Genomic DNA, 12,647 nt, shown 5'->3' with positions numbered 1-12,647 from the left:
TTTTTTGAAGAGATCACCAAATAAGGAACCTATTTCTCAAGTCAGAGCTTTTGCTTGGGCATAAATTGACGATAAGTGATGGTCAGACAGAAGATCGTACCTTGTGAGGCTGTGATCTACCTGAAATGTTGCAGACCCTGTCCCTCTAACAGATAAACCCCCTGTATATTTCCCTTTCACTCCCCTAAAGTAAATTGTTCATCGTGGAAAAATGGGGTATGGTTCATCTGAATGCAATGATATATTTGGGGTTTACAATAGTTACATTAAAGCAAAGTGATTTTAATTTCCTGAATACCATCTGCGATGCCCTTCCTTCCTTACGGTGACCGTCATGGTTTGGTGTCGTGATCGGCTTGCATCCCTCCAAGCATGGGTTGCTGCTAAAAGGGCCAATCCTGCCTTTCCCTCTGCCGCAGCAGTAGCTCCCATATGGCCACGTGGTTAGTAATAAGGGAGCTGATCTGGCTGAAAACAATCATTTTTCTTGTCTTAGGGTGAGATTTCGATTCTTTTCCCCAGTCAGGCTGGTCAAATGGGCACATAAGGGCTAGTGCTGGCATAGTAGTTGGGGCAGGTGCATCCCATGTGGGTGGCAGGTGAATTCACTTAAGCCGGTTATGAAAACTGCTCCCCCAGTCTGAATAATGGTCTTGTACCTTGACACCTCTTTCTTCCAGCACTCTGCCACCCTTGGTGTTTTGTGGCTTACTACTGCATGCTGCAGGCTCTCGTCAGAGCCCGAGACTGCCGCTCTGGTTGCAACATGATTGATTAGATTCCTGGTCTGGCCTAAAAAAGTCGTAGCTGTGGAGTCACTGCTGTCGGTTAGAGATGGTTCGAGTTGAAGTCCTGCTGTAAGTTGATAAATTAGGAAACTTTAGACCTGGCTTTACTCTGAATTTGTTTGGGTTTAGCCTTTTTGGTTTTTTTGAAGTGTTTATCTTGGCAGACCAACACGGGAAACAATTGATGTCTTGTAAGTTTTCACTAGTTTCATATTGAGTAGTAGCTTTCTAGAGGTGCAGAAACATCGCAGAGGCCTCTGAGTTTATGTAAAAGAAACAATTAACACACAAACCTACTATTTTTAAATATTTCATTATTAGGCCTAAGATAAAGTTAGGAACTATTTTTTATGCTTCAATTCTGGGAGCCTGTATGAAGACTCTAGCGACTTGTGTTTGGAAATTTCGACTGTAACTCTTCTACCCTAATGTATTTTTGCAAGAGCAGGTTGAAGCTCAGTGGGCTCAAAAGTGCCTGAGGCCTCTAGCAACCCAAAAAACAGAGTGTTTCTCTCCCGTGCTGCTCCTAGAAGAATTCAGTCTGAAAGGAGGAAATGCAATCCCAGGTGCAGCAGGAGGCAGTGAATGAGCGCAAGCCAACGGGAGACTGCAGGGGATGAAAGCTGTAGGAGAAGTGCTAAAGCAGGAAGAAGAGAGATTTTTATTTTCTTCCATCATTTCTTTGCCATGTTAACATTGGTTCTGCTAGTTAGAAGCTGTAACGTAATGTGAGTTCTTTGGGGAAGTTTTCTGGAAGTACGAGGGAAAAAGTCGCTATAATTACCAGATACGCTTAAATGCTATAACAGAACCATTAATAAAGAAAATTTCCCCTTTCTTCATGTTAGTTAGCACATTTTTAAAACATGACCTATTTTCCTAAACTAGACAGAACAGATTACATTTTCCAGAAGGCATGAGTCACTGTACTATAAAGTCTCCAAGCCGTATCAATCTTCATCAACTTAAGCCATTCATGAGGTTTTATGTTTTTCTCACTGAATATAAGCAGTTTGTTTTAAAAGAGAAACTGCTACATCCTCTCTGGATAGTTAAACTTGATTAAAAGGTTAAATAAGTGTGAACTTTATTCTGAGAGGAGAAGGGAGTGGAGGGACCTTGATAGTAAACAGAAGACTGCAAGGATATTACTGTGGGTATATGTGGGTATATCCAGTTTGCATGATGCTGTGTGCTTGCCTGTAAGAAGTCCAAGCAGCATGATAGCTGCCGGAAGGAGCCAAAAATCTTTATTTATATAGCCTCAGTTGAATGTATTAGAGTCTGGTTTCAAATCGTTACCCTGGAAGTTCAAACTTCTGCTAGGAGTTTCTGCTGAGAAGAGCTTCTGCCGTCTGGTCGTGGAACAGCCCACTTGCTCCTGCAAGTTATGTAGAGAGGGAGTTTGCACTGGGCCAACGGCGGGGTTTTCCTGTGCAAGTACGATGTGCGTTTGGGGTGGTGAGAAGGTTGATGGGACTTTGCAGTACAATGGAGACCTCTGCTAACGCAACGGGGGAAGTACATGTGTTAATATAGTAGTAAGACTTTGCACTTTCTCATGAGGTTCATGCCGTGCCATACGTATACCGAGGAAGTGGGCTTTGTAAATGAATAAGCATGCTAATTGCACTTAGCAGTGGTAACTCGCCCAAGACTGCACAGGAGATCTCTTTCAGCCTCGGAAGGCATATCTAGGTTTTCCACCAATTTCTGTTAGGTCTGTCTGACTTCTAGAGAAAAACAGGTATAACTGTTTTGCATTGATAATATACAGCCAAAAGGCGAAAATCTGTTGCAGGTCTTGAATCTAGTAAACAAACATTTCCATTTTGGTCCTTCAGCTGAAAAGTAATTTGTATGATCTCTGAAAATGTGTTGTCTGTTTTTCATGCAAAAGACAGATTTTTGTTTTGTTGCTAACTAAACACAGAAAAAACCACCCTTTGAAATAGTTCTCCTTCAAAAATATCCTTGAGGAAAGGGTAGAAGCTTGCGGTTTATTTTTCCCATTGCTTCAAAATGACCTTCTTACATCTGCGGGAAAGACTCTCTGGGGGCTGTTGAACCATGAAAGCATATTCATTTAGGGCATTGGGTGCCACAGTGATTTTAACTGAGCGTTGGCTGCAGCGCTGGAAAAAGAAAAAAGAGGGGGTTTGTGTTTTGTTGTTTTGCTTTCTGCAACCTGGCATGAAGAATGGGGTCAGGAGATGCGTGCTTGGGAAAGACCCAAAGAGAGAGCTGGAAACACGCCAGCCACGCTGAGTCATAACACACATGCTTATAAGTATCTTTGTACCTTACAAAGTCCTGACTTTTCAAATAAAACCATCACTGCTGTTAAAGTATTTACATAAAAGTAAAACAAATAGCATGGAGTGCTGCATGCATTCTCCCTTGTTCCAGCTCTGGTTTACCCCCATGAACTGTGACTTCTGTTTGCTTAAGGCAAGGCCGGGCCAGGCTGAAGAATGCCGTATCTGGCGATGAATGGAGAAGCACGAGTCATGTGTACGCGTATGCTTCTGCTGCGTCTCGTGGAGCAAAGCAGCATGCAGCAGCGCCCGTGACTTCAGGCTGACATTTCATCTACCCAGGAGGCGGCGTGAAGCCTTGCCTCTCACTTCTGCCTGCTTTTTTGCCCTTTCCGCTGCCCCCCTCCCCCGAAGATTTGAGTAGAGCTTCAGAAATAGGAAGGCTGCATGCTGGCCACATGTGCAAGCTAGGCAGCCGAACTGCAGTGAACAAGCACCTAAACTGTAGGTGAATGGTGAAAGGTACAGGTGGTGCACATTTTAATTTCATTGCAAATATATACACATTATATATTGATGTGCATTATTTATAGGTAGCTATATATACCTATATTTATGTATGCATTACATATTAATATGTATATATTTTAGTTTGTATTCACACATATTAATATATATGTATTGTATATTTAATATATTATATACATTTAATATGCACATAGCAAAAACATAAGCGCGCGTGCACGTGTGTGTGTGTGTGTGTTTTTCTTCCCAGTTAGCAGCATGTGGCAGTAGCCTGTTGCACTTTTCTACAAACATCACCTCTACAATTGTAGAGCTGAAAGCAAGCTGCCAGCCAGGTAGCACGAAAGAGAGCTGCCCTGCTATCCGTGAGGTAGCATCCTGTGCAGGAACGTACTGCATAGGTAAACGGAGGTTGTGCTCCTCTTCCCTGTCCCCTCGGACTGAACTTGCTGAACTGGTGCTTGGCTGCCCTGGTAGCTGAAGTTCAGATATAAATGTACAACGCGTGGTTCCCTGAAATGGCATAACAAAGAAGGTGGCATGATTAATTTTTTTGGCAGTTTAAAGGAAATGAGGCAGTTCTGTTTCTTAATTCTGCCCCAGGGCTTCCCTGGTTGTTTGTGTCTGTTACTTTCTTACTGAGTTTATAAACTAATCTTATTGTCAGATTGGGAGGCAGAAATCATCTCAGCTACCTGCACAGTGAAGGCTGTGGGCTTGCAGTGATGAACCTACAGTTTAAGATGTTATTCAGTCCTTTTTTGGGTCTAAGTCAATAATGGACAATCCATTAGTTCCCCATAACTTGTTTCAATGGCTAATTACTTGCACACTTGCAGAAATTGTTCTTTAATTCTGTCTTACATTTTTCTGAATTCAAGTTCCAGCTGTTGGATGGTATTATACCCCTCTCTGCCAGCCTCAAGAGCCATCTATTATCAAATTTCTACTCCCTGTGGAAATATTTAAAGGCAGCGATCGAGTCAGTCCCTTTGAGGGGTTTGGGTTTTTTTTGTTTGGTTTTGAGAAGTTACATAGATTAAATTCCTCAAGGCTTTCACTTGAGGATATTTCTAAATGGTTCTGGGTGTGTGTATGTTTTGCTAAAGTGAGATAACTCTTCCAGTTGTTGGCGGCGTGAGTGCAGAGCAGGCTGTGCAGCGGCTCTCCCTCCACTGGCGTGACGAGGCAGAGACGATCTGACCCATGTAATTATGGTTAAATGTGTCAGGAGCTGGAGCTGCGTTGCCGGCGGAGCAGCAGCTCAGCTGGGCTCCAAGTCAGCTGCTCTCCGGTTTGCAGCTGCTTTTGTGCCGCAGGCTCGAGGGAAGATGCCGTCGACGGTTGTGAAACCTTTTTATTGCTCCTGCATATGGAGCTGCGTGAATGCGGGTGTTGGCAGTGGCTTAGCCCCTCATTTTGCTGACCTTGGATAACACGGTGTTGGGGAACTTGAGGACCTTTTTTCAAGCCGAGTGACGGGTGTGGGGAAAACCCACAACAGAACCGTGTAGGCAGGACAATGGCTGCAGCCTCGGCACAACTGGGTTGCTGGGAGCTCTGGTGTGAAGAGGCTCCACCATGTGTGTTTCTGTTGACAGCGCTGCTTTTATAGAGGGGGGATGAAGCCAGTATGGTTCATCTCGAATTTTACAGCTCCATGAATTGAGCATGGTCTGAAACGTTACTGCATTGCTTCAGGGGTTGCTGAGGGAGGTCTTCGTTCCTGCCTCCTGGGACCCGTCTCCTCACTGGTGGCACTGTGGCCCACGCAGCCCCTGGGCCGGTGGGAAGGTGGGAGCATCTCCTGCAGCAGGACTGGAGCCTCCAACTGGCACCAGGAAGACATCTCGGTGGCCTTATCCCTCAGAAAATAGGGTGCTGGGTTGCACGCCATCCTTTTGCGTGTCCAGCACATTGTCTGGGGAAAGGGAGGTGACTTCAGGCCGTTCACAGAAACACTCTGAGAGGGTGACCTAGACCAGAGGCCTCTGGTGTGTGGTGATCATCTCCTCCCCTCCTGCAGGAGGGAGTGTCACCGGCGTGTCCCAGGGCATGGGTCATACCTGCCAGAGGTCACGTACCCGCTGCAGTCGGCCACTTGGTCGGCACATGCCGATTTAAAGATCAATCCTGTCAGCAGGTTTCACCCTGTCGCTGCTGAAACAGTGAACGCTGCCATGTGCTCCTTGCAGTGAGCTGTCATGACAAAGTGGGTTTAAGTGGGATTCGTATCTTTGTTTTTTAATTTTTTTGGATGCATTTTTAGCAGGGATAAAAAAGCCAGTGGGATCAGGAACCGCTGGGTGTTTTCATGCAACTTCCAGCTCCTCAGGGATTGCAGGGTCTAGTGGAGGAAGGGGTTTGTTCATGGCTTCAGGACAGGCCTGTTGTTTCACAGGAGAGAGGCCTCGGGCTGACAGAGGCTAAGGAAAGCGGCATGTCTCTGAGTATGGCTTACCTTAACTGGGCTTGATCGTTAACACGTGTCTTGAGTATGCCTGGCTTAAAGTATATAAAAATACAGGGTGATGGTTTTGTTGCCTCTTAATGGGTTTCTGTGTAACTCGTCTAAGCTTCAGAGTCAGGAGCAATGTGCCTGGCCAGAGGGCTCTTTGTCCTCTTCCTCACATTTGCTGCCCATTATATTAGGAATTTGTACAAATGCTGGTGAAGAGAGTGAGCAGTGTCTGTAGGCCTGTGTCTGTAATATGGACGGGTGCCGGAGGTGCTTACAACTGTTTCCTCACTGAGCGTGATTCCCTTGAGGATTTAATAAGTAGTTTCTGTGACAGCAGAAGTGTGTGACATCCCGCCAGGCCCTTGTCGGTGGGATTCTTGTCTGGGTTTCCCCTCCGTACCTACCAGTCGTGGAGACGTAAATGGGGCGTCTTTGGGAAAGCTTTGTTAAAATTGAGCAGGCTGCAACCCTCTCATGTTTAGTGTCGCTTCTGGTTAGGGCTGAAGTTGTGTTGGCAGCAAAATGGTAAGCCGGAGTTGTTTGTGTAAACCTCTGTTGACAAAATAACTGGATGTATTAGTCCTTTTAAAATGCTTGCCTGGAGACTTTTTTTTTTTTTTGGTTGCTGTGGATGTTGGGTTACAAAGTTTGCTTTCTTGGCCAGGAGCTGCCTGCACTCTAAAGCTCCCTGGGCATAGCTCAGCCTTGTTCAAAGTATAGTAGCTTGTCCCTTGTGCGAAATGCACAGCCTGCTGCCAAAATGCCGGCTGCTTTCACTGCACTAATTGTGTTGCCTTTTTTTTTTTTTTTTTTGGCCAAGTAATTTGTCATACAGGGGTTTTTTTGGGGAGGGGGAAGTTTTTGATCACAGTTCAGCAGCTGAATGCCAATATCTCACTAGAGGAGCAAAGAAAAATCTATCAATGGTCACCTGAAACTATGCTTTTTTGTTTGAAGTTCATGGTGTTGGTCACTTCTTTGACACAGGAGATGGCATAAACTGTCCTGCCTCCTGGCGTGGATTGCTGATGGGGCTTTTGGGGGTTTCCAGTGGAGTGTGGCAGTGTGCTGTGGTACACTTAGCTAAATAAGGCCTGCCTAAAATGTTAATCTTTTTGCTTGGCAGTGATGTAGCCCTTGAGGTATTCAAGGGCAAGAATGCTCAAATAGTGATTTTTAAAGACCCTGGGACAATTACAGGGCTTATGAAAATATGATGACTTACCTGATCTCACTTATGTCTTTATATCAATTTGCTGACTTAATTTATTTGAATGCTAAAGGCCTTAGGGAAATGCTTTTCCAGGGAATTAATCTTTTAACTAAAGCAAGTACTAAATATGACACACACTAGTATTCCTTTTGACAATATACCATTTGTCTCCTAAAAATAAAGTAGAAAACACATGCCCCGTGGGCCAAATTCCACTTCGCTTAACGCTGAGATAAATTCAGAATAAATTCATTGTTATCAATGTGCAACTTCATCGTAGCACTGCAATAAATGCAAATCACTAAACCAGAGAAAAAAAACTCCTGAGCCAAGAGGCACAACCCAAGGCCAAAATGGCAACAAGAGAAGTTGATTCAAAAACTTAACCTCTTAAATTTCTGCAACATTCAATTTAGTGCATGTTTTTTTTTCCCCTCTCCTCTTAATTATCTGGGAGAGCACTTCCTGGCTGTGATAAATTTCTCCATAAGGGATTCATTATGAGGATTTTAAGAAATAAGTTTCACCTCCTATCTAACACCTGGTACATGGCTACTGCTGTTTGCAGTATAAAGGATTAGAGGAACTAATGCTCTGATTTGACGATAATAGTTATGTTTCTGTTCTCTGTTATAGCTGGTCAAGTTTAGGTTGCAGTTTGTTACAGAGTATTTTTCTTAAGCTTCTCTCTTTTTTTCTTTTTTTTTTTTTTTTTAATTACAAATAATCTGTGTAGCCCTAGGCTGTTGGGTTTTGTTTGTTTTGCTTTTGTTTCAGATGCATGCAACTAATGTCTCCTTTCCATTTCCTTCTCCTTCAGGATGACAGCGATGGGATTCCCTGGTCAGAGGAGAGGGTGGTGCGGAAGGTCCTTTATTTATCTCTGAAGGAGTTCAAGAATGCACAGAAGCGGCAGCACGGCGATGGCATTAGCGGGAGCCTCAAGGCAGTGAACGGTGAGCTGCCTCTGCAGTACTGTACGGCTGGAAGGACTCAGTCCTTTTCCATGCAGTTCTTGTGCTGTAGCGAGGAAGGAGACCAGCGCACCATCTGGCATGCACCGTGCCCTTTTGATCTGCACAGAAGAACTTGTTTCTGCAGTGCTTAAAATGCCCTGTTTGAACAATCCATATGTTTCAGTTTCTTGTCAACTGATTGAGATGGGGATCAGGGTGGAGGGTGGGTGTCAGGCGGGAGGACAGGGCCAGGCTGCTGTTCGGTAGAGAAGGAAGCTCCTCTGATCAGCCTGCTACCTGATGTGCTGAGTATGTTGACAGAGAAGGTATCCATTTAAAGGTGATTGGCTTCAGTTATCTTGGGGAAGGACAGCTGAACAGAATTTACCAATTCTGTGTCATTTAGATGCAAGAAGCTGGCTAACCAGCATCTGTAACTCTGGAGTGATTTCAGTCCACGCTGTCAGTTGTCCAGAGGGGAAAGAGAGGACCTACATAAAAAGATTTAGGGGATGAATGCTGGGACGTTGGACTCCACTAGTTTAGCAGTTCACAGAGCAGTTGTTTAAAGGTTTTAAAAGGAGATGTAGACAAACGTAGATGACAGGGGCTTGAGAGAAGTTTAATTTTATTTATTTAATCCTTTGGCCAATTATTATCTGTTGCTACCCCCTCCTTCCCTGACAAGCTTGCTTAAAAAAGCCATGGTGTCCTGAGAGGTGAATATAAAGTGTGTCTCTTTCAGATTCACTCCCTGACACAGGACCCTTCCTTGAAAAGGCTTTGTCATGCTGGCTTGAGCCTTGAAAGTGATGACTAGCAGGATTCAGATTTCTGGGCTGGCTTACGGTTTTCTCTTTACTCACAAGAGCTTATTTGTTTCTTTATGGAGGCTTATGGCAGTTCCTTTTAGGCATGTGCATAACTATACATGTGCTAATGCATTAAAGCAGCAGCTGGGTGCTTACTTGGTAGCTTATTCATATTTATATGTAGCTTGTGTTTTTGACATGGTGAGTCAAATTTCACTGCGTTTTCACTTAGTGTTATTGCCAACAAGGCAAAAACCTAGGGGAATGGCTGGATAACTACAGCATGGTAAAGTTACTGTGTCGCGTAAGCAATTGCAAACTCCTTAATGTGATTAAAGAAGACCTCAGACTTCTGAGTTCAGTAATAATATCAAATACTGATCTGATGGGAAGGGGCATCTAGCTTTAGCAGCAAGCCATTAATAAGCTTGGAGGTGTACACAAAACAGCGCTGGCTTTTTTCCCTCCAACACCTCTGCATCATTGATCTTCTGTCAAACACAATTTCTCTTGGAAAGTTTCTTATTCCATTGTGGGGGTTTTGTTTAGTCAAAGGAAAAAAGTCTAAAGGCGTGAAGCACAGTAATTGTGTGTTAGGAGGCTTTGATGGTGTGCCAGGTTACAGGATGACTGAGGTTTTTATGGTGTCTAGTTTCTCCAAAGGCAGCTTAGATGAAAAGTGAGTTGGCTGGGAATGCTGCGTCAATGCAGGTACCAGACGCGGAGTATGCCACTTGGCTTCCTCTGGCAGCAGCACGGGTCGCGTCTTCAGAGCTTGCCTCTCGCGTTGAGAGCTGTAGCATTCGGTGCTTTTTCTCCTTCACAGAAATAGGTGATCAGTTGTTTAGGTTTGGGGTTTTTTTGAGCCAGAATGATATTCTGTGTTACTCTTTCTGTTTGCTAAATGATTCTTTAAATGTCCTGTCTCAGCGCTACTCTATTTCAACATCACTGTCCAAAAGCTTTTTTTTATCCACTGATACTTGGAAGAATGTTTCATTATACAGAGAAAAAAGATTTGCAAAAGGGAGGAGGAGGATTGATATTGTGCGGTGACATTAAGAAAATCTATTGAAACATACAATTTGTTCATTACATCTTTTAAAAAAATATAGCCATGTATTTTCAAATCCACAGGTCTCTGTGGACTGAGGAAAAAGCAGGTCATCCTAAGAAATTACCAGGCTATTCTGAGTTTAGGCAAATGTAGTATTTTAAGGGTGAGCCTTAGATCCATGATTTTATACTGTTGGAGTAAAAAAATATTTCCTTGCATATGTCCTTTGTTCCAACATGCAGGCCACAACCAGTGTTTCTTGTGTGTTACTCCAAAAGGTAGCATGCAGTTAAATACAGTTTTATGTGAGCGATCTCTTTATTAATATTAAGCACCCATAGCTCTTGGGGAGGGGGATGGGGGGAATCTAGCTGAAATAATTTGAAGTTAAATGTGTTCAGTGCCTCTGTAAAGCTGGGCTCCCCTGGCTTGGATTCTGGTTAGGGTGCTTTGTCTTGCAAACGTAAAGGAAAGTGTAGGGTTTGTGCTGCACAACCCTGTCGCTCTCCCTAGTGAACTCTAAAGGGTATTGCTCCTTCAGCTGTTGAAAATTGAATAGGTCACCTTCCAGTACCTGGCAAATTTAACCATTTCCAGGAGTGGAAAGGAGGGGTCTGAGCGGAGTTCAGGCTCTCCAAGCTCCCTGCTCAATGTGGAAGCATGGATTGGTCTCACGCACTTCTGAGAGTTCAGGGGACCGTGAACAACTAGGTAGCAGGATTTGATCTCAGTGCCACCATCTGTAGTGCAGAGTGAGTTTCTTTGTTCTGGTTTTATAACTGTCATTGCTTAAATTTATCTATTTATAGACTTGCAACCTGTAATGTGTTTCAGTGGAAAGTACTTGCTTTTGGCAACAGAGGAAGGTAAAATATGCACCAGCCCCTTGCAACTGGTGTCTTTAAGAAGTTTTTATGGATTTGAAGTGGCTGAAGTTGCATAAACATGCTACAAAAGTTGCTTTGCCAGCATTTGCCGAGCTACAACTAAACTTGTATGAAAATGATTGTCAATGGTATTTCAGCTGGTGAGTACAGTAGTATCGTTAATGATTTGGTAGCTGGAATAATGGTGCCTCTTTGACTGATAGTGCGAAAAGCGAGTTCATTTTAAATGTGAGAGATGAACTCATTAACATGAGTCTTTCCTGTACTAAAGTTTCTGCAAGCTCTAAGATGTGCTGGTGGTGGCACAGAGACAATTAACTTCCATGCCTCTCTGAATAATAGAAGAAAAATAAAATTTTAAATAAATAAATAAATAAAAATTCAAATTACATTTGGAGATTAGATGTATTGTAATACCTTGGCTGTCTCTGCCTCACTATTAAAGGCATTTGTTATCCTGAAAACAATCCTGCCATTTTCAGTTTGTGGCTGAAACCCTGTTACTTAGGTGATTCTGATTAAAGTAGCGGGGTTTTGTTTGGGGGTGGTGGTGTGTTTGCAGGTCTCTTTACTCCTACCTTTTTTTATATCTCCTTTTCACCTGCTAATTTTTGCTCACATGTTTGTGCTGCCAGTTATTTTTCATCCTAACTGTTTTTCTGCTTTCTTTACTCTTATTTCCCACTCCCAGCTAGAAGGATTTCAGAGAAAGGCGAGCGGGTGTATTATGGTTGTTGTATCGGTGGATATATTGCATGTGTGTTTACGTTGACTCTAGATATTTGCAGAGTACAGAATGACATCCTACAGCATGCCTTTGTTTGCTACGTGTTCCTTTCCAGCATGTGGCAATATAAAATTTGAAGGAGGTGCTGCTGCAGGTTGTCACGAAACCTTCTGCAGCCCTAAATGGGATACTGGAACTCTGATTATGGAAACAAGGTCATGCGCTGGAAAACCCAGAGGGACCTCTTTAGTGATTTTGATTACTGCTGCCTGTCATTTGCATTAGGATTTTAAGAATAGGGATTGGTGTTTGGAATAGTGATACCAATTTTCAGAGATCCTTGTCTAAAAGAAAACTAATTCCCTTGGGAAATTGTCTTCTTCATGTGTAGCTTAGAATGTGAGATAAGGCTATAAAAAAGGCAATGAAAGATGTAATTATTGCTTGCGTTCTGTTTATGGGAATAAATCTAGTACCCTCAAAAGAGTATATCATAAAGCAAATTTTTATGACATAAGATTTTTAATTCTGTTTTTCAAAACTTGCAATAAAGAAGAAATTTGTGATACAGAATGCTAGCGTTTCGTAAACGGAAAAAGTTTGCTTGTTTGTTTAAGGTCGTTAGTTAATTTACAGAGATGACAAACCAGACGTTAGAATTATTCAAGCAGATAGTGCGTTTTCGCCAGCTATACTTTGTCCTAGAGGGTGTCATGGCAATTTTCAAACATGCCAGCTAGGCTAAGCTTGTAGCAAACATGGTCTAGTTGGTAAATCAAATGTACACGAGGGAATGCTTTGGTTCAAGGCAGAAGTTGGAAGTCTTGCTCATTTAGTAAATAAAGAGATAAGTAAAAATATGTAATTTTGCTATTCTGAGAGATTTCACCTTACATTTAGGGTTCTTAAAGTCATTTATTTATTTCATATGTGTTCTTTAAACAGAGAAGGAACAATGTCAGC

At 43.0% G+C, this 12,647-nt stretch overlaps 1 protein-coding gene across 9 annotated transcripts in view; it reads left to right on the top strand.

Annotated features, from left to right (window-relative positions):
- JARID2 (jumonji and AT-rich interaction domain containing 2) overlaps positions 1-12,647 on the top strand; it is a 227,696-nt gene that overhangs the window by 89,864 nt on the left and 125,185 nt on the right. For all 9 annotated transcript variants that reach the window (XR_012672497.1, XM_075142767.1, XM_075142759.1 and 6 more), the window contains one exon: positions 8,066-8,201. Coding sequence is in view for 4 of the 9 variants with exons in the window: in XM_075142759.1 (XP_074998860.1) it covers positions 8,066-8,201 (136 nt within the window). In the remaining 5 variants the exon portion in view is untranslated. The remainder of the gene's footprint in view (positions 1-8,065; positions 8,202-12,647) is intronic.

The sequence above is a fragment of the Calonectris borealis genome, chromosome 2 (genome assembly GCF_964195595.1).
Source record: "Calonectris borealis chromosome 2, bCalBor7.hap1.2, whole genome shotgun sequence".
NCBI lineage: Eukaryota > Metazoa > Chordata > Aves > Procellariiformes > Procellariidae > Calonectris > Calonectris borealis.
This window is presented reverse-complemented; position numbering and strand designations above follow the sequence as displayed.